General features: G+C 38.5%; 2 protein-coding genes across 4 annotated transcripts in view; one reads left to right on the top strand and one right to left on the bottom strand.

The window, feature by feature from the left end:
• The window catches only part of Fbxl13 (F-box and leucine rich repeat protein 13), a 254,266-nt gene that overhangs the window by 124,435 nt on the left and 109,448 nt on the right, over positions 1 to 20,383 (bottom strand). Inside the window, 2 exon segments of the mRNA XM_087206541.1 lie at positions 8,109 to 8,209; positions 12,463 to 12,515. Of these exon segments, the coding sequence (XP_087062667.1) occupies positions 8,109 to 8,209; positions 12,463 to 12,515 (154 nt within the window).
• Lrrc17 (leucine rich repeat containing 17) overlaps positions 1 to 20,383 on the top strand; it is a 32,342-nt gene that overhangs the window by 2,406 nt on the left and 9,553 nt on the right. For 2 of the 3 annotated variants that reach the window (XM_021253960.2, XM_004839730.3), the window contains exon 2: positions 14,895 to 15,804. In XM_021253960.2, the coding sequence (XP_021109619.2) occupies positions 15,030 to 15,804 (775 nt within the window). In that variant the 5' untranslated portion in view covers positions 14,895 to 15,029. Of the gene's footprint in view, positions 1 to 6,801; positions 6,914 to 14,894; positions 15,805 to 20,383 lie in introns of all 3 variants that reach the window. The other variant, XM_021253959.2, reaches the window with a different exon arrangement.

The following is a 20,383-nucleotide window of genomic DNA, read 5'->3' as shown; positions in this document are numbered from 1 at the left end:
ATCTCAATGGGTCTTACACCTGGCCCAAGCCTATCGTTCCATTTCTTTCAATCCATGTGATCAGTTAACAAACCCCCAAAATGAGAATTTAATGAGGGGCCCTTATCTTTCTTTGTGTCACAGACACCTTTGTCAGTCTGGTAAGGTCAAAAGACAATTTCTTAGCATGTTTTAAAATGCATAAAACAAAATATATAAGATTATAAAGGCAGCCAGTTATATTGAAATGTATAATTATAAAAAAGTTAAGGGCCAGGGATTTAGCTCAGTGGTTTCACCACCTGCTGCGCAAGTGCAAGGACCTGAGTTCAATCCCCCGTACCAAAAAAAAAAAAAAAGTTAAAACCTAATGGGTAGACTATTATACTGCATATGTGTTTCTTTACTAACATGTTTAATAACAGGTAGTTCTAATAACTCTGCAAAGTAGTTACTAATCATATTTAATAATTGTTATTAATGATATTTCAATATACATAACAACTGTAATATAAGAATATATTTGTGATTTATATGAGTAAAAAAGTCTCAAGGGTTGCTAATACTGCTTTGATTTTTACTTACATTTCAGTTAGAGCTTAGTGAAAATAGAGAAGATTTTTCCTCCCATAAAAATCCAAGGACCCCCTGAACTTCTCCCCCAGTTTTTTTCGGAGAGATCCATTGATCCCAAGAGCCTCTGGTTCAGATGAAAGAGGTTATTCACTAGACTAGTGATTCCGGGTTGAAAGGCTCTGGGTGGCTCTCTTGAAGGGGGAACCTCATGGGAGTTGTTATGAGTTTGAGGCACAGCACAGGAATCCTGAGTGTCCCTGTGAGCTCAAAGCTGCTAGAGATGGGGAAAGTATCAGTTAACAGTGAAATCACACTTGGCAAATTTTATGCAATTCTGATACTTTTTATTAAAATTTTTGGCAAAGAAAGGTCTCCATGAGTAAGATCTGTTCATCATTTTCCCAGCACAGAAACCACTTGATAATTCTAATTCTGCCTTGAGACAGAATGTTTACATATATTTTTATCTTTTCCTAATTATTTCATAACTAAATGTTTCTTACGAGTGATGGCTTTTCTCTTTGTGATTTATTTCGTTTCATGCAACTACTATCTAATCTTTAAGAACTAAAATTCTTACAGAAATTACAGAGGGGCTTTCCCTTCCTTTCTTTTGGCTTTGTTTCTATTAAGAATTGATGTTTCTGTATTAGATCTCCAACTGCTGGAAGGAATAAAAACTATGTGTTTAAAAAAAAATTTCTCTTAAAAATCACAAAGATGAAGCCCAGACTATAAAAGAGGGAATCTGCATGCGACTGCTTCTGAGTTGAGAAGTATGCTTTCTAATGTCATGGAGGCAGTCTCAAGAAATAGAATTCTACAGAAAATCTAAATGTAATTATGTGGCCTCATACGCACTGGGTGAACTTGAGTTTCTCTGGTCAGAGAACAGCGTACTCTGCCTGCCCCATTTTGATGGGTACTGGTGAGATGATATAGCAGGATAGGCCCTGACAATAGAAGTTTCCAAGCCAATGGAAGGGTCAGTTCATATACATATAAGAAAAACGAGTAGACACCACTCTGTTATAGCATATAAAGCTCATTAAATAACAAAGATAAACTCAGGCATGGTTTTGCACACCTGTAGTCCCAGGTACTTAGGAAGCTGAGGTAGATTTGCTTGAACCATAAGAATTCAATACCACCCTGGAGACCCCATTGCAAAAGAGATAAAAAGAAAAAAATAAAGATCATGATAGCCTTACTCCCAACTGTCTCCCCAGCAGGACTGACACATTGTAGCTCATCATCAGATGGTGCACAAGTGAATAAATCTTGCTGTTCGAGTGTAGAGAAAAGAGAAGACACTGAATTTCTGGCAGATGGCATGACTTGGATTGTGAAAGGGTTAGCAAAGAAAGGAGAGGGAAGTTCCACTCAGAGAAGGCAAAGCATATGGCACTCAGATGACCAGAGCTAAGGGCTTCTCTTGGGAGACCCAGATGGGCAGATTTGATAGGAGAATGTTAAGGGATGGGAAGGGAAGAATCCAAACATGATAGGAAGCTTCTCTCAGGGTGATCCTTCCTACAGTGTGAAGCAGACAGATGGAGGGGAAGAGAGCTCAGAGGTGAACTGTGCCAGACAAGGCGCTGAGCATGCCACCTGGGTTGTGCAAAGGGTGGAATTTGGAAAATATTTAGAAACAAAACATTTCCTGGAAAGGGCATGAGCTGTGGGTGCCCTCATTTTCAACTTTAGAAAACCAAACAAGTCCCCAAAGAAGTGAAGAAAAATATTCAGATAAAGAACTGGTAAATCAAGGCTGCCAAGAAGGGCAAACAAAGTATATTTTTCTTTTGGCAAATGACTTCTCTGGAATGAAGTATCAAAGGCAGTGAAGAGGGAATGGCAGCACTAACACCCAATATTGGTCTGCTTAGAGCTTAAAGAACACTTCTGCATACCCAAGCAGGTTTGAAACAATGGAAAATAGCAAAATCAAGAGATTCATTGTAGATGTCCTTTTGTTATATGGAAGTCAGTGTACATTTTTTCCATTTGACAAGAAACAGCAGGTAGCATTTACTCTGAATGTTTTTTCAATGGCAAGAACTAGAAGTTAAAACCAAAACGAAATTCTTATTTGGGGTCCTAATTTTCTATCTTTTGCTTATGAAAGACATATCTTTACTTGTCTTAAAAAAAAACCCTTAAAGGGCCGGGGATTTAGCTCAGTGGTTCCACCACCTGCCTCGCAAGTGCAAGGTCCCGAGTTCGATCCCTGATACCAAAAAAACAGACAGACAAAAAAAGCCCCTAAGAAGTTATGATAGCTATAACATTATATTAAATTTCCTAAGAGAAAAAAGGTTATCTCAAAGTATGATTGGTAAAAATGTTCTCAGTTTAAAAAAAACTACTTTTTAAATTCAGATTTTCACATGTGGATTTTATAATATTTTCTCTCCTGCCCCAAACATACTTTTATATGTAACTTTTATTATTAAATTTTTCCACAAATAAAGTTTGATAGATTTGAAAAACTATAAATAATTCATTCACATATATAAAGATTCATTACATATGTACACACCTGTACTTACATACCTTAGCATGAAATGCTTAAAGAAAATCCCTGGGTGAATGCTATGTCACAGGACTAGAGGACCTCAAGGAACTCTTGAAGGGGTCTTGGGGATCCTCAGGGGCTCCCCACAAGGGTATCATTGGGGCTGGGTTGCACCATAAGTTCAATTTTTAACATCCCCTCCCAAGTCCACTTAAAGTAACGTCATGTTGATGGTTTAAAATTGGCCATAGTAGGACCTTTTACACCATAGAAATAAATAAACCCTACAAATCATAGCTTCTTTCTACCCAGCACCATAGCCAGGTGCTAGATATTTCCCACAATATTGCTTGCTGTCTTTGGAACATCTGTCAAGAACTACTGGTATAGCAAAGGCAGTACGCTAATGGAGATGCATATATAAACAAAAATGGTGAGAGAAAAGATGGCAGCTTTGAAGGTCAAGAATAAAACTGACCTAAAAATAAAGGAGGATTCTTAAGATAAACCCTGAACAGGGCAGGGATTTAGCTCAGTGGTACAGTGTCTGCCTCGCAAGTGCAAGCTCCTGAGTTCAATCCCCAGCACCAAAAAACAAAAACAAAAACAAAAAAACCAAAACCCTGAATAAACAGATAGAAGTTTTGTTTTGTTTTGTTTTTTTGGTACCGGGGATCGAACTCCGGTCCTTCCACTTGCGAGGTAAGCGGCGGAACCACTGAGCTAAATCCCCGGCCTCAGATAGAAGTTTTTCAAAAAGAGAAATGCCTTTCTTAGCTAAAAAAATAATACAAGTTTTAATGCTCAAAAGGTTTATTATATTCCAGGAAAAATTAATTGAATGAATACAATTAAGCTTGAAAATGTCTTTAATACTCAGAGGAAAGGAAACTCTTACAAACATCTTGGCAGAAAAAAAGAAGAGATTACAAATGAAGGAACAGAAAATTATTCTGGCTTTTGACCTCTCTTTAACCTGAAATATCCGAGTTTACAGAGCAATATTTGTAAAGTTTTAAGATAAAATAAAGAACATGATGGAAGATCTATATACCAAGAGAAGTTATTATCCTATCTCCAGGATAATAATCATTTTCAGAGATCAGTGGCTGAAAAGTCTAACACTCATGCATCTTTCTTGAAAATACTTTTAAATTATATCTTAGCCTAATCATGGTCATTTGTAGGAAAATGGGTACATCTTGAGATCATAATGTTAAGAAAAATAAATCAGACACACAAGCTTAAATATCACATGGTTTCTCTTATACGAAAAACTCAAATTATAAATAAAGAGCAAAATAAAAGATAGATAATAGGAAGTAGGGAGATAGATCTTTCTCAAATGGGAAGAGGACCAGGAGATGGAATGAGGGGAGGGAAAGGGGATGAGGAAAGGAATTAAGATGTGTTGTGTACATGAACTAACTCCACACAATGAATGTAAACATGTACTGCAAACATGTACTAATAAGAATGTTTAAAATTATATCTCAGTCATTGGGAATAACAGTCTCCCATGAATGGCTTAAACTAGTTAGAATTACATGATCATTAGAATTAGAATTACAATATTAAGGGCAGGGATTTAGCTCAGTGGTTCCACCGCCTGCCTCACAAGCATGAGGTCTTCAGTTCAATCCCCAGTACCAAAAAAAAAAAAAGAGAGGGACTTACAATATTAAGTCCAAACACTAAATTTAAATATTAAAAGGAAAGTTAAATGATTAGCAAAAATCACAAGTAATAGTTGTTTTCACACAGAGGAGTGGACAAGAAAAGCTGTTAAGTTCAAAGTGGAGGGACAGTTAATGTATCAGCATTCCTTCCTCACAGGGAGAATCAAGTCAAAACTTCATCTTTGCTTTGCTAATTAGACAAATGCATGGTAATACACAAAAAAACCCAACAGACAAATAGCCACTAGTTAGAATACACAACAGAGTCTGTACATGCCTCTCAGACACCTTCATGTCACAAAAGTAAACAACATAGTTCACGTAGTAAAAGGCAGCAGCACTGGATACAGTGTAGTGACATAAAATCAAAACATAAAAGATGATAAAAATAAGACCGTACATTCAATTTTAACAGAAAGTATTAACCTTTCAAACTTCCTCTTTGAAAGGCAAAGAAATGGAAATTTTTAAAATAGAAGTTAAAAAAAATACAAGTTAGCTACATGCTACATATAAAAGATAAAACTAAAATTCAAAACACATAGGTTAAAAATACAGGGATATGTAAAGTCACAAACATCACAAGCAAAAGAAAGCGAAGGTAATTATGATAGATTAAAAATAACTTATGGAAAAGAAATACCAAGCATGAAAGAGATACTGTATATGAATAAATGCTATATTCTATAATGAAACATGACACTAATTTTTATGTATAAAATAACATCACAAATTAGGTGAAGTTTGATTATAATAGGTAACTAATATATTACTATTTTACTATGAAGAGATTATATGCATATGTATACATATACAGATAGAATTTTCTCTAAAAGAAGCTCTTTGTTTTAAATATTCATGGTTAATTTGCTGAAATTAATTTTAAACCAGTTCACCAAGTAATCCCAATAAATTCCAAAAAGTAGAAATAATTCAAAACACATTTCTTGAATACAGGGCATAATTAAGAACAGATGCTTATTCAAAGAAACATCAACCACTTGGAACCAAAACTTCTCTTCTAAGCAATTACTAGGTTGAAGAAGAAAGCAAATTAGACTAATTTCCTTAGAAAATGAAAATAATTCTTACCAAATCTTAAAAGCTTTGCCATATTCTTATTTAGAAACAATTTCACAGCCTGAATTATTTTCCTTTAAAAAAAATAAGTCAATTAAATCATTCAAATAAAGTATAAAATGATACCTGTATCTCATACTCAAGTCCAAAAATGACCACTTAGAAACTAAGAGAAAATATTATTAAAAAATATGATTAAAAGGCTACTAGTATTCACAGTGACAATAAAGATACATACCTAGAAATAACTTTCACAAATATTATCAACATGAGTAAAACAAAATTTTATTGATATATTTAAAAGGTTTGAAAAAAAACTTAAATATGCTATGTTCCTAATAAGAAGATCACATATTATAAGAATATAAATCAGTTCCTAGTTTATCTTTAATTATCAGTGTACTGGTAAACATCTAACAACTGGCTGTCCAAAACAAAAAAGAAAGTCCATGTAAATGTATGTATGTTTACTATAATTTTTTAATTGAATGAATATTATAAAATTTTATATTGTACATATACAAAAGTTGCAAATAATAAAATATATAATACTCTTTATTGTGAATCCTATATGGATATCAATTCTCACACAACGCTTTCAATGACTTGCTAAACTTTTATAAACGTAGCCAGTCAACCAATAGTTGGAACAGAGGAATGAGTGTAGTTCCATATGAATTAGGTCATACTCGTTTATTCATACATTACATTCATTTACATTAATGAGTTAGATAAACAGAGGCATATGCCCAGTCTTCACTCATCCATCAATGATATGAGTCCCTGCTCTGCTGAGTTAGATAATAATTTTAAAGTCTTGAAAGAATATTTCCTCAATTTTTTGTACTATGTACAATGTTTGACTACAGTCATGACACACTTTTGCATTTCATTTGCTTTATTGCCTTTTCCATCACTTTCTCAAGTCTAAACAGTCAACAAAACAATAAATCTTGCCTTGATTTCTAGTGTTTGCCATTTTACTTGGTGTGGAATATTCCCAACTGGCCAATTCCAAGCTACCAATCAGAAGCATTTCATCAGAGTGGCACAGTAAACATAAATAACTGCAAGAACACAGGTAAAGTAACATGCAGAGAAATATTAGAAAGTGATGAATTTTAAGCTCTTATTTGTCTATCCAAGAATTGTAAAGATATATGAAGAATCACCTATCATTTGACAAATGATAATAAATGATGCTGGATAACTGATTGGCCATTTAACAGCTCTGAAAAATGTAAAGCTATTCTCGGCTGGTGGACCACACAGAATCAGACCTTGGGCCACATGGGTCATGTCTTATAGACTCCTAGTTTAGATCACTGCTTCATTAGTCTACAAAAATGAATTCTAGGTTCATTATACTCTTGAGTAATAAAACAAACAAGAAAAAATAAGTAAATTCATATTACACGCCTGGCAGGGAGAGGAAGACCGTTTAAAAGTTTCAGAAGAAATTTCAAAGGGAAGATTTCATAGATTTAACCAAATAAAACACTGTCTCAATTAATGGGATTAACAGAAAATATGGGGCTACTCTTTGGATGTCTGTGTTTGTGGAAAATGGTTAGAACCATGAGATAAAGAAAATTAGCCACCTAGAATTTTCACTGTTTAAGCTTTTCAAAGTATTGTCACTGTTATTTTTCAAAGGAGCTCAAAAAAATTATATTCTCAAAAATAGCTCATTCTTGCACAATAGTTTCAGAAATATTTTCCCAAATTCATATTTGAATGTCTCCCAATATGATCATATATTCTTCTTGATCAGTATTTCTACAATATTGTGATGTTCTATCCACAGTCACACTCCTCTGTCCCTTCTCCCAAGGCGTCCTGGCTAGAGAGAGGCAACATCATGCCAAGGACATCAGAAGGCCACAGACAGTCAAAAACCAAAGTGCCTGGTTCCCTGGATGTGATGGGTCTCAACAGAAATCGAGAGCACAGCAACAGGGAATCTGGGAGACTGGTGCTCAAAGGAAGAGGGCATGATGGGGTTCTGATACAGTGCAGGCCCAGACACCAGACTGGAATTTAGATGCCAGGCTCCAATGCCCAGGAAGGGGGACAGGAGGAGACAGGCAAGGTCTAATGCAAGCTACAGAGCTACAAGAGGGACAGAAAACTGGCCAAGGTGCGGGACCAACGACCAAACTGCCACAGTGGCAGGGTGTAAGGAAAGGGAGTGCTGCCTTTGGGGTACGCTAGAAGAAACTCAAGCCCAGAGGGGCGTAAGTATCTTCAGCATAGGACGAGTAACACAGCATTACCTGGGCAGGAGTCGCGTCGTCCTGTTGGTGATGGCCGTGTTAGAGAGATTGAGATACAGGATGCCAGGGCAGCCTTCGGAAATGTGTCTCATTAATTCATCCTGCATAAGAAACAGCCAAGAATCTCATCAACCCTAACAGGCTTGGCAATTTCTCCATCGTCTCCATTTTCTATCATCTCCCTCCCTGGCCCAGGAAATAGTACAATGTATGCAAGACTTGGTCTTTGTATTTTTTGGTAATCGTTCAAATCAAATTAAATAGAAGCTACTAGTTTTGTTTGAAGCTGCATTCTTCCCTCTGTTTCTCTTTCTTTGGAAACAGAAATCCCATTCCATTACAATGACATTTCTGTAGTAGGTGATGCCTTGTAAGCTCCATCCTGTGTTAGGACACTGGGCACAAGTATAAGTGTCAAAACCTCCTGACTCTTTGGGTGTAAGAAAGTGACTAAAAACTGACCCATTTTACAGCTTAGTGAAATTATTCTGTAAGACTGGAAGAGTAAATGCTCTTAACAATTGGCCTTCATCAAAAATGAGTCCTCACTTATATGTATGTATTTATATATAGGTAGGTGTCTCTGTGTAATTAAATTCGGTGGTTCTGATACTGAATATGTTAAAATAGCTGAACAGGTTTTCACCAAAGTTATGTTAAGTTTGAGAAAGTCTGACAAAAAATACAGGCTATATACAAGTTGGGCAAGAAATTCAGAGCTGGTGCTAGGGTTGGAGGGAATCTCAGAGGTGAGAGAATGTTGTGGCTGGGAGCCAAGTGTGGAGGCAAGTACCTGCAATCCCCCAATATGGGTAACTACAGAAAATCGAGTACTAGCAGATTTTTATTCATTTAATGATGGTTGATGAACTCCCCAGGAACATCAACAGGCTGGCCAATTTTTAATATTTATGGTCCTGCAATGTTTGACACCATAGTATGTCAGTCGGTCCCGCAAAGAGCAATTGCAGGTATCTGTGGCTGAAAGAGGTAAATCATCACTAAGCTAGGCGATGTGGGTAAAACTCTTGTAGCATCACTGCAGTTGACAAAACTGAACTTCAGCAGGATCATGAGCAGTTTAACAGTACATCCCTCACTGTTTCCAGTACTCATGGATATTTAAAACAACAAAATCCACAGGTCAGTGCTCCTGTCACACTCAGGTAGGAACTGGTCGATTTCCAGGGCAGCGAGCCACACCTGAGATGGGACAGGTATTCGTGTAAAGCTGCAGACCTCCGCGGGTCTGAGCAGGGACATTCTGCGAGCTGGCGCCTCACGGGTATCACACAGCCTCTGGGGAGCCCTGCACTCTCACAGTGCCATCAGGCTGCCGGGATTTCCCAGACATCCCATCAGGAATAGATGATGTGCATATGTATGCACACTTTAAGGTATACACCGGCAGCACATAATGGAGAGAAGGACCATCATCCTTGATGCTATAGTTTACATATAAATACGTCTTAAAATGTTCAGTGTGAGAAAGACTATTATTAGATGAGAGGAAAGGAATAATATTGGCAGGGAAAAGATATAAGGGAGGGTATTGGGGATTGAATATGATCAAAATATGTTGTGCTCATGTATAAAAAGACCACATTGAACCCCAATATTTTGTAAAATTAATAGACATTAATACAAAATATTTTTTAAAGCATGGAGAAAAGTTCAGTGCACCAATCAGGCATCAAAGTCATTGTGCCCTTTTTGAAAGACCTTGGAAAATAAGATAGAGCAAGGAGAGGAGGAAAAGGAGGCATCTTCGCCCTAAGAAGGGGAGCCATAGAGAAGATAAAAATGCGAGGAGCAGGAGGAGGAGAGGGTACACTCTGTGTACCACAGGAATCTGACTTTCCACCAAGATGAGAAAGGGCTCCATTCTCTGCATTTTCCTGTCCAGAGGAGCCTGGACATGTGAACATGTTCATACCGCTCTATTCTCAGTATTGAAGAGCTCAAGACGCAATCCCCAAATATTGAAACACATAAATGCAAAGGCCATTTTGAATGTAGAATTGTTTATGAATTTATCCACGGTGTACAGTGCAGAAATCCTCTTGGATGTGATACATTTCATAAGACAAATTTAGAAATCAAAGCTCTTTGAATGAATGTCACCCAATTCCTTCAATGGAAGTCTGTCTCCCAGTCTCTGTCTCAAAGGGGAAAACAATAGCAAAATGTAGCTGGATAAAATTATCAGCCCTTTAAAGACTCCAAAATTGAACAGGACTTTGATGTTCACAAATTCAATGCAGATGCATTGCTTTGGCTTTCCTACTAGAAAATCAAAATGAGAAAAATATGATCTTTTTAAAATCAGGTTGAGAAGTGAAGCTCCCTGAGGGCAAGAACTGAAAACTAATTCATTTAAAAATCCCCCCTAACACCTATCAGAATATCTTTAACGCACTAAGTGCTAAAAATATGCACCAAAAGATCAAGTCCATTTGACAAGACACCTCATTATAGTCATAAGCAGACATCGGGAGAGTATGGTAGAAAATATTTTAAATCTCTCTTAATGAAGGGGCCCACTTTCACTTTGCTGGTGGAGAAAGTACAGCCAAGTAGGACATTTTTCCTCCAATGTGGTCTTTGCCATGTGTATTCCTCCATCTCTTAGGAGCAATTTTGAACATAAAGAAGCAGCTTGTTTAAGTCAAACTATAAGCCCCTTGGAAGATACTTAGCTGACTTAATCTAAAGTTGTTTTCTGTGGTATGGAGGACAGAAACCAGACCACTACTTTAAATGCCTAAACCAAATGGGGGTAAGAAGTGGATGAGTTCTGAGGGTTTTAATATTTTTATATGCACATCTATTTATGTCTTATCCTTCAAAAAATGTTTTGGTGTGAAAATGGGGGATAAGTTTTGTGGAAAAAATTTTCAAAGAGCTCTTAGTTCTAAAAGAGTAGCTATGTATGTAAACTTAAGTACAATAAAAAGTTTAAATGCTGAAGCACTGATAGAACAGATGTAACTCAGGAGAGGGACAAATTAATCCTTGCAAAAAGTGAGTGGAACTGTGTGGGACTAGAGGTTGGGAGAAAATGGGTGACGTTAAGGGGGCTGAGTTGTTTGAGGAGTGGGCAAAATTTTCTAAAATTAGTTGTGATGATGATTGCACAACTCTGTGAATATACCAAAAACTGCTAAATTATGCACTTTGGGCAAATTTAATATCCCAGTGTGTAGGGTTCCTCCAGACTATATATACTGGGATATAAGTCCTTCCCTCATACCTTCTCTCCAGGTTGATTTTATAACTCTTATAATGTTAATTATGATTTATACACAGGAATTAATCCAAGACGGAATGTCAGGTTCTAACCAGTGTTGTCCATTACCTAACAGGCAGGTCCATAGAGCGGCTTTCATTAAACATTACTGGAAAAGTCCCACACACTGAAGTCTGTGCTGTGTGCTGCGACTGTTGCAGAGAATAAGACCTGTCCCCTGCCCTTAGAGTCTCTTGAGTTAGTGGAGGCAGAAGTATTATGGTTAGGGACCCAAAGGAGCCGAGTGAGCCCAGCCCTGATGCTCTGGTAGAGGAAGTGACGGGTAGAGCAAGCCTCAGAGATTGGCAAGAAGGAAAGTGCTGCTCAGGGACAGAGGGAAAGGGGATTCCGAGCAAAGAGCACAGCACAAGCAAGTGTGAGAGTGCAAGGAGCAGCTTGGCGTGTGCAGTAAGGAATGCTCAGCAGCCTGCAGTCGCTGCAAAGTCCTGTGCACACAGGAGTGGAGCAAGATGGGGCTGGAAAGGAAGCACAGGCATGACCACAGCGGGGCCCCAGGTCACAGTATTGCTAAGGCGCCCCGATTTTATCCAGTAGTGCAGAGGAGAGGAGCATGTAGTTGGTGGGAGTGAAGGGGTCAGATCTGCCTGTTAGAGAGCATTCTGTGCTTACAGATTAGGAGACAGACTGGGGCAGAAGGGAAGCCTGGGGACAAGGACCGGGAAGGAGGCACAGAGATACTTGTTCATTTCCATCTTCTCTGAGGCAGCTATCAATAGCTGTGAAAACACAAAAATGAGCCTATCATCACTGCCGGGACTGTTTTTCTGGTCTCATACACGTATGCAATGTAAATCCAGTCTATCCTTATGAAACCATTAAAGGGTTTCCACCTACCAGGAGCTCCAGCATTGAGCATATATCCATAAGATTAATAACAGCATTGTATAGTCAGGCTAAAATTTCTTACCAATGCTTAATATAGTTCTGTTTTCCACTTTCAACCTTCAATGTACACATGGGCGTGCACTCTACATATTAGCTTTCCAGTGTAAGAAGTCTGCATTTCTATAAACAACAGTTTTTTTAAAAGCTGCTTATACTCACTGTGAGTGTTGGGCAGTTAGACATATTCAACTCTTGCAAATTTTTACAGTGGCCTAAATCAAACAAGTTACATGTTATTAAAGAACATATTACCAATGTTTAAATTTAAAGTTTTTCCACCTTATATTCAATGTGATGTATTCATTAGAAAATAAACAGAAACCTTGGCAAGTCATGTGTTCTAAGTATACAGATTTCTTTTCCCATAAAAACACAAAGTGATCAAAAAGTATATGAATGTTTAAATTTAAAAATTGTTATTACAGTGAAAGACACATTGCCATTAATCCCCCTCACTTAGAACACACATAGCCCATCCTTCTTGCCATTTTCTGAAGCAGTTCCGGAAGTCTTCTTTCATGAGTGTCATTATGAAGAGTGATCAAAACTATGGTGAATGTGCTGGGTGCCATCCAACAAAAAGGCATGCTCATAAAAACAATATAGTGTGTCTTTATCCACCTTATACATCCACCAGGTCTGGCATTGTGCAACTTCTGGCCCTTTCCCAAAGTCAAATAACCATGAAAGGTGCGTGTTTTCAATCAATTCAAGACATCCAGGCAGCCATGATAGTGCAACTAAAAATACATAAAAGGACTTCGAAAACTGCTTCAGAAAGTGGCAAGAATGATGAGATAGGTGTGTTTGAAGTGAGGGGAGTATTTTGAGGGAGATTAATGGCAATGTGCCTTTTACTGTAATAAGTTTTTTTTTAATTTAAACACTGTTTTTCAATCACACCTCATATTTTGGCTTCAAAAAGAAAAAAATATAAAAATACATTTATTATTATTTGAGAATTAGAGGAAGAAGGGGAAAAAAGAAATAGTTCTCTGGAAAAAAAATGTGAAGAAAACCAACCTGCTCTTTTGTGCATACCTTTTTCTGTTTTAATATTTTATTAAGAAAATTTTCAAACATACACAAAATGTATAAGAGTTGGATAATTAATACCGCTATCTCTACCACCTAGATTACAGTTTACATTTTATTGTATTTGCTTTATCACATGCACACCCACCCATCCATATTTCAATCCATTCTTCATTCCATCTTACTTTTTATGATTTCAAAGTAAGCTGCAGACACCAGCACACTTTCATCCAAATGCTTCAGCATGCACAATAACAAAACAAACAAACTATTCATTAGGGTTTTAGGTCATGTTAGACAATTTACAGACAGCTTATAATAAACTGCAGACACAGAAGTGAAGGATTGGAAAGGCTAAATCCTGATTAGCTCTGGGACCAGAGGCCACTGCACAGCAAACAGTCTTTCAAAGGAGATGAGACATGTATGCAAATAGCCAGATGGCAAAATGTTATGCAACCAGGGGACTGGGAGCCAGTAGGGCAAGACACACAAACCAGTACCTGGGGGATCTTGAGGAAAACAGAGAATGGCATTCTAGGTGGGGAAGAGACCCCACAGAGCAGGAAAACTGCAGGTCAGGGTGGTCCTGGCACTGGAACTGCTGTAATGAATAGAAAGCACATCTGCCGCTCATGAGCACATAGCTAGCCCCACACTAAGAACATCAGACATACTATTCGTTATGAATCCATTGTGAACATTTCTTCCTTTGCCAAGAGTGGTCTATGTCCAAGTGATAAATGTAAACCAGGAATATTTTCAGAATTTAAAAAGAGGAAAATAGTTCTTAAGAATGTGCAGATCTTGGCAAGTCACCAGTAAAACTTAAGAAAACGATAGATTCCCATAACAATGTAAGTTAGTTTATGAGATGAATGTTATGAAATAGAATACTTACATGAGTATAATTCATACAGTCAACAAATATTGATGAAGGAAATACAGTAATGAGCAAAACAGACAAAAATCCCTGCCTTAGGGAGTTTATTTTCTAGTTAGAGGAAACTAGCGGCATATAAAGAAAGTATAACATCTACTTTGACAGCTGGTGATAAGTTCTGTGGAGAAAAATAAAACAAAGGGTGCCTAGCCAGTGAAAGGGGAGTGATTTTAAAGAACCCTACAAGGACACAGCTTCCCTGAGAAGGTGACATCTGAGTCTGATGTGGGGAGGTGACAGAGACAGTGCCATCTTGTCTGAGCATTTCTAGAGCTCATACACAACCTGACTGGTGACTGGGAGGCAGGAAAGGAAAAGGAAAACTGAGCTCGGGGATATACATTCAAGTCCCATTTTACAGGCAAGAGATGAGGTTAAGAACAGCGTGGGGTCACAGAACCACACGGGCAGGCGGGAGTGCACTCAAACTCAGGGCCTCAACATGTGGCCACTCGGCCAGGCACGCAAGAGGGCGAGGAGCTTTCCACACCACTGTTCTGCAAGCTTCTTCTTAAACCAGAAGGCCTCTGCCTAAAAACAAGTTGCTGTTTCTGTCACAAGCCATGCTCCCAACCGTCTTCAACTTTTAATATTTTTTTCTATTCCAATCTAGGGACTCCACGTACCCCAGCTGGGTCTTATTGTTCCTGCACTACGTTAGTTAAGATTGTCCAAGCTTGGGTTTCAAAGGAATACTTTCTTGGCTCCATCTGTCACACCCAGGAATCAGGGCCAGCTGGATGTCAGGATGCGCACGGTCACCCTCATCATACTGCTGTGCTTCTGCAGAGCCGCTGAGATGCTGCGCAGGGCCAGTCCTGCCAGTGCCAAAACCCACACCATCTATGGCCGGGCAGCTGGTGGCCGGAGGGGCTCCCACCCTGTCAAACGCTATGCACCAGGCCACCCCTGTGATGTGTACACCTATCTCCATGAGAAATACTTAGACTGTCAGGCAAGAAAATTAATTTATGTGCTTCCTGCCTGGCCCCAAGACCTGCTGCATATGCTGTTAGCAAGAAACAAGATCCGCATATTGAAGAGCAACATGTTTTCCAAGTTTAAAAAGCTAAAGAGTTTGGATCTGCAGCAGAATGAGATCTCCAAAATCGAGAGCGAGGCGTTCTTTGGTTTAAATAAACTCACCACCCTCTTACTGCAGCACAACCAGATCAAAGTCTTGACAGAGGAGGTGTTCATCTACATGCCTCTCCTCAGCTACCTGCGTCTTTATGACAACCCCTGGCACTGTACCTGCGAGATAGAAACGCTCGTTTCCATGTTGCAGGTTCCAAGGAACAGAAATTTGGGGAACTATGCCAAGTGCGAAAGCCCACAAGCACTAAAAAATAAAAAACTGCTGCAGCTTAAATCTGAAGAGTTGTGTAATGAAGAAGAAATGGAGCAACTGGACCCAAGACCCCAAGTGTCAGGGAGACCCCCAGTCATTAGACCTGAGGCAGACTCAACTCTGTGCCACAATTATGTGTTCCCCATACAAACGCTGGACTGCAAAAGGAAAGGTTTGTGCATTTCTTAAGTTTTCATTTTCATGAGCTGTTAGAAACACTTGTGAGTCTTAATACCCTTCCTGTACCCCATCATACCTGGATTCTGGTGGATTTGTCTCTTTTACCAGAAATGTTTTCCCAGTGACAAAAGAATCTATTCCAAGTGTTTCTGGTTGGTGATTAGGAGACAGTGGAGGACAGGAAGTATCCCCAGCAAGGGCTGCTATTCAGGTCCTAATCATTTGCCCATTACAAGCTATGGCTCTAAAGGATCCCTTTGATCTTAAATCCAATTTAATTTATGTAGATAAAACAATGGGAATGCAAATGCCATGTAAGCCTTACTTACACCTATAAAGGTAAGCCATGGTGTGCACCTGCAGGGAGACAACCTCAAGGACAACTGTCTGCAGAGCAGGATGAAGACAGCACTTGGAAATAGAGGTCACGTGATATAGTGATGTGCTTCTCTATTTCAATCATTTAGCCCCAGGGTTTTAAAAAACACTTGCTAACATCCTATAGCTTAGTTGTTCCCAAGTTATCCAGAACAAGACAAAAAAATTGAAAGAACTAAACTTAAAACACTGAATCCAAGAACTGCAAGACTAAGGAAATCCTTCTAGAATATGACCTATTCTCTGCCAATCCTTATAGGGTTTTCCATCTCACAATGTTGCACTAGTGCTATTCAGGATTTGCACATACAAGATAAAGCCCTGGACTGAAAAAAAATATGAGGGAGTTTCATAATCCTCTTGAGCTATTAGCAAAGACAGATGCTATCCAAGCATGATCCCAGAAGTGCTCATCTACTCCACAATACCAAGCCATGTGGAAATGTCTATAGATGTCATTTCTGGCATGGTTTAATAACTTGTAACATTAAATTAAACCCAGATGTCATTGAATTAGTCATATTATAGAGCATGGTATCATTTCTTCCATCTACTTTGGGAAGTTTTGCTTTGTTTTGTTTCTTTGAGGGCAAGCAAAAGGAAAGGTTAAAAGAACCTCAGAGGACCCTCTCAAGAAAACAGAAGTCAGGAATTTGTTAATGTAGAAAAATCAGGCACCTTGGCCAGAGGTACATTTGTCATTGTTCAGCAAAGTCGTGCACCAGCCCTATCACTCTCTTCCTAACTCTGAAGGTGGCGCCTGGTTAGAAGGCAACACCATGGCATAGAGAAATCTGCTAAGACACCCTATGAACTGTACATAATCCAGTGCCATGGTGGAGCAGTTACACCTCATAACTGGAGATATGCCATGCTGGGCTCCTCCAACTTTGAAAGAAAATACTCATAACTGAAAGCTTCCCATGAAATCCACAATGTCAGATGGTAGCAGTATTTCCTGTCTAGAGAAGAATGAGGCCACAGAGGTCCAAGCCCAGATCTCATAGGTAAGTAGCAAAGCTAAGATTTGAACCTTGGTCCACCTGACCCGGTGCCTGTGGGATTCCTACTGCATCCTGCTGTCTCCCAGAATTAACCGACATGTTCAAACAGCTGTTGCCTCAACACTTGAACACTAGCAAAATCCAGAAGAGCTGGTACATGCAGTTTCTCTGTGGCAAGATGGGGTGGACCTCTTTGATGTTGTTATGGTGAATACTTAGGGCTTTGTGCTGAGAGCATGCTTTACTAGGGTTTCCTTTGTGACACTTAGATACAAACTGAAATTATATATTTTTAGAACAAATACTAAGTGGGGCTGGGGATTTAGCTCAGCAGTCCCGGCGCCTGCCGTGCAAGTGCAAGGTCCTGAGTTCGATCCCAAGTACCGGAAAAGACAAAAAACCAAACAAACAAAAAAACCAAATACTAAGTGATTATCCTAGCGGGTGAGAACACTTGATACTACCAAGGCTCCTCCATCAAGCTTGAGTAAATTTGCCCTCTCTGCATCAGATCCTGAAGAGGAAATTTAAAAAGGATTGAATTAATTAATGATCTGAGAAAAATATCGTGTACACAAAACTTAAGACTTCTACAGCTAGACTACACCATACTCAAGAAGATAGACCATAGCAGAAAATATCCGTCTTCCTTTTCACTCTTGGGCCATTCCCTTCAATGAGCCTATTTCTGTTTTTGTGGTTTTTTCCATTAAAAAAAATTGTTGTTTTTTTGAATCAAGGTCTTGCTATGTAGTTCAGGCCAGGCTTGAACTCACTATGTAGCCCAGGCTGACCTTGCAATCCTCCTGCCTCAGCCTCTCAAGTGCTGGGATTACAGGCATGTGCCACCATCCCTGGCCCATAAAATGTTTTGATTGATAAACATCAGCTATAAATATTGCTTTCTTTTCTCAAATTTTTACTGTATAAGCACAATTTTTCAGAAATGCCCCATAAATTCATCCTCCTCTACTTTAAGAAAATATATAGTATATACATATTATATATATATGTATGTATTATTTATGGAATGCAATATAAATATGTACAAGCTTTTCCGTATATATCATATTAGGTCAGACATTAAAGGACAACTTGAGTTCCCCTAAATGTTAGCAACTTTTTAGTTTTAGTTCACACATAGTAAACATACATATTATGGGATATAGTGTGCTCTTTCAATATATCACATACATGCTCAAATCAGGGTAACTGATATATCTGTCACTTCAGACATTTATCATTTTTTTGTCTTGGGAGCACTCAGAAATCCTCTCTCCTGGCTATTTTGAAGTATACAATTAAGTGCCACCAACCACAGTTACCCTACTGTGCTAGGGAACACCAGAAGTTATTCCTCCTATCCCCACGTACCTGTTAACCATCTTCTCTCCATCTCCCCCTCCCCTACACTCTTCTCAGGCACAACCAATGCTACTTTGGCTTTTGTTGTGGCTTATAGAAATCTACTGATTCACTTGATCATCTATTTTTCATGTTTTGATGTATTACTATACTAATTCTTGTAAACTTAAAGGCAAAGGTATTGCCTATTAAATGTCCTTTGGTCTTTCCTGGCCCAAGGCTATGTCTTTTAAATTGGAGATAATGATTGAGCTGCCTTTGATCTTTTAAAGCAGTAACTTAATCAACTTTTAAAAAATAAAAATACAGGGAAGTTAAAAATCACAGCTGGAATTCAAGTATGAAAACCTGAATTCAGTCCACTCTCATTTTCCTTATTCCAGTCTATAAATAAGTAACAAATGCCAGATACTAAGAACAAATGCTCAGCAATGTCCATCTCTAGCTCCCTGCCAGAACACAGTAACACTTTTGATTATTGTGGCCCAAATGTTAGACACAGCATAGAATCTAAAGCAGCCTATAGCTTGTCAACACGAAAGGAACTAGTGGTGACATTAATGAATAAGACCCATCATCTCTAAATGCCCTGTGGCCATGAGACATAGCAGTTTAAATGCATTATCATTTATTCCTCACAACCCTAAAAGGACTATTATTATCCACATTTTTAAATGACAAAACCAAGGTATAGAGAAGTTGCCCTCCAAAGGTCACACAGGCAGTCAGCAATTCAGTTTTCAAGCCATTGGCCACCATCTAATGCCATTGCTTCCTTTAAGTTTCTGGGTGTATCCATTAGACAAGAAGACTTTATCAATGCCTCCTGAGTGCTGTTTCCCAGGTGTGACTCCTCCCCTTGGTCCCTGCACAAGAATATCCTGCACGTGATCACATACAGAGAACCTGCAATCCAGATTCCTCTCTCAGGAACTGAGCCTTTCTCAACTGACTTGCTGTCTGTAGGGTACTTAATGTGTGCCAATTCAACCACACAGACCTCAAAGATCACTATTTTTGCCTTAAACATCTGACACCATGAAAAAAATAATAGCTTTATTCACTCAGAGGCAGGCCTTCTGCCAACAAAACTTAGTCTTTCAAAGGGAATGAGATGTAGGAATAGTTGAAAGGCAAGTTTATGCCATATTGAGGTAAACGGATTAGCCAAGAACACATGAAAGTAAAAGTTTTGACTACTTTTAGCTTCACATTTACCAGAAGAATTTACAATTTTTACTTCTAAGGTCAGGCTGTAGAGAATTATGTAGGAAAATTGTCCCCAGCTGCCTCTGAAGGTAAGGGCACAATTTTTCCCCTGGCTTAAATAGTTTAAGAGTTTTTTATTTGTAATAAACATGGCCACTTAGGCCTCACTACTATTGCCAACCCTTCAAATTAGTTCTGAAGTTGCCGACAACCATGACAGTCTATGAAATGGGGAAATTACATGGAGCAATTTTCCTATTTTCTCCTCAAAGACAGAAAAGTTTCGTTGGGGCAGGGGCAAGACTGGTAATGGGTGATGATTAAGCAAATATATTATTTGTTGAGGCTTTTATCAAGAATTTTGGGTAGGAGTTAAGTACGAAATGTGGATACCATGCGGTACCTGGTCTAGAAATGGAACACTGATGACATGTGATTTCTGGCCTAAGGAAATATCTATTTATATATTCTTCATCAAAGGCAAACATTCTTTGCATTGCTATTTGCCATTCTCATTCAAGTTCTAAAGTAAAGAACTAAAGACTTATTTTTACTCATGAATGCAACAAAAAAGATTTTCCCATGCTTTTCTAAACCATACTAGTAAAGGCTTTG

Source organism: Heterocephalus glaber, unplaced genomic scaffold (genome assembly GCF_053883595.1).
Source record: "Heterocephalus glaber isolate CG9 unplaced genomic scaffold, H.glaber_assembly_v1.0 deba00000676, whole genome shotgun sequence".
Lineage (NCBI taxonomy): Eukaryota > Metazoa > Chordata > Mammalia > Rodentia > Bathyergidae > Heterocephalus > Heterocephalus glaber.
This window is presented reverse-complemented; position numbering and strand designations above follow the sequence as displayed.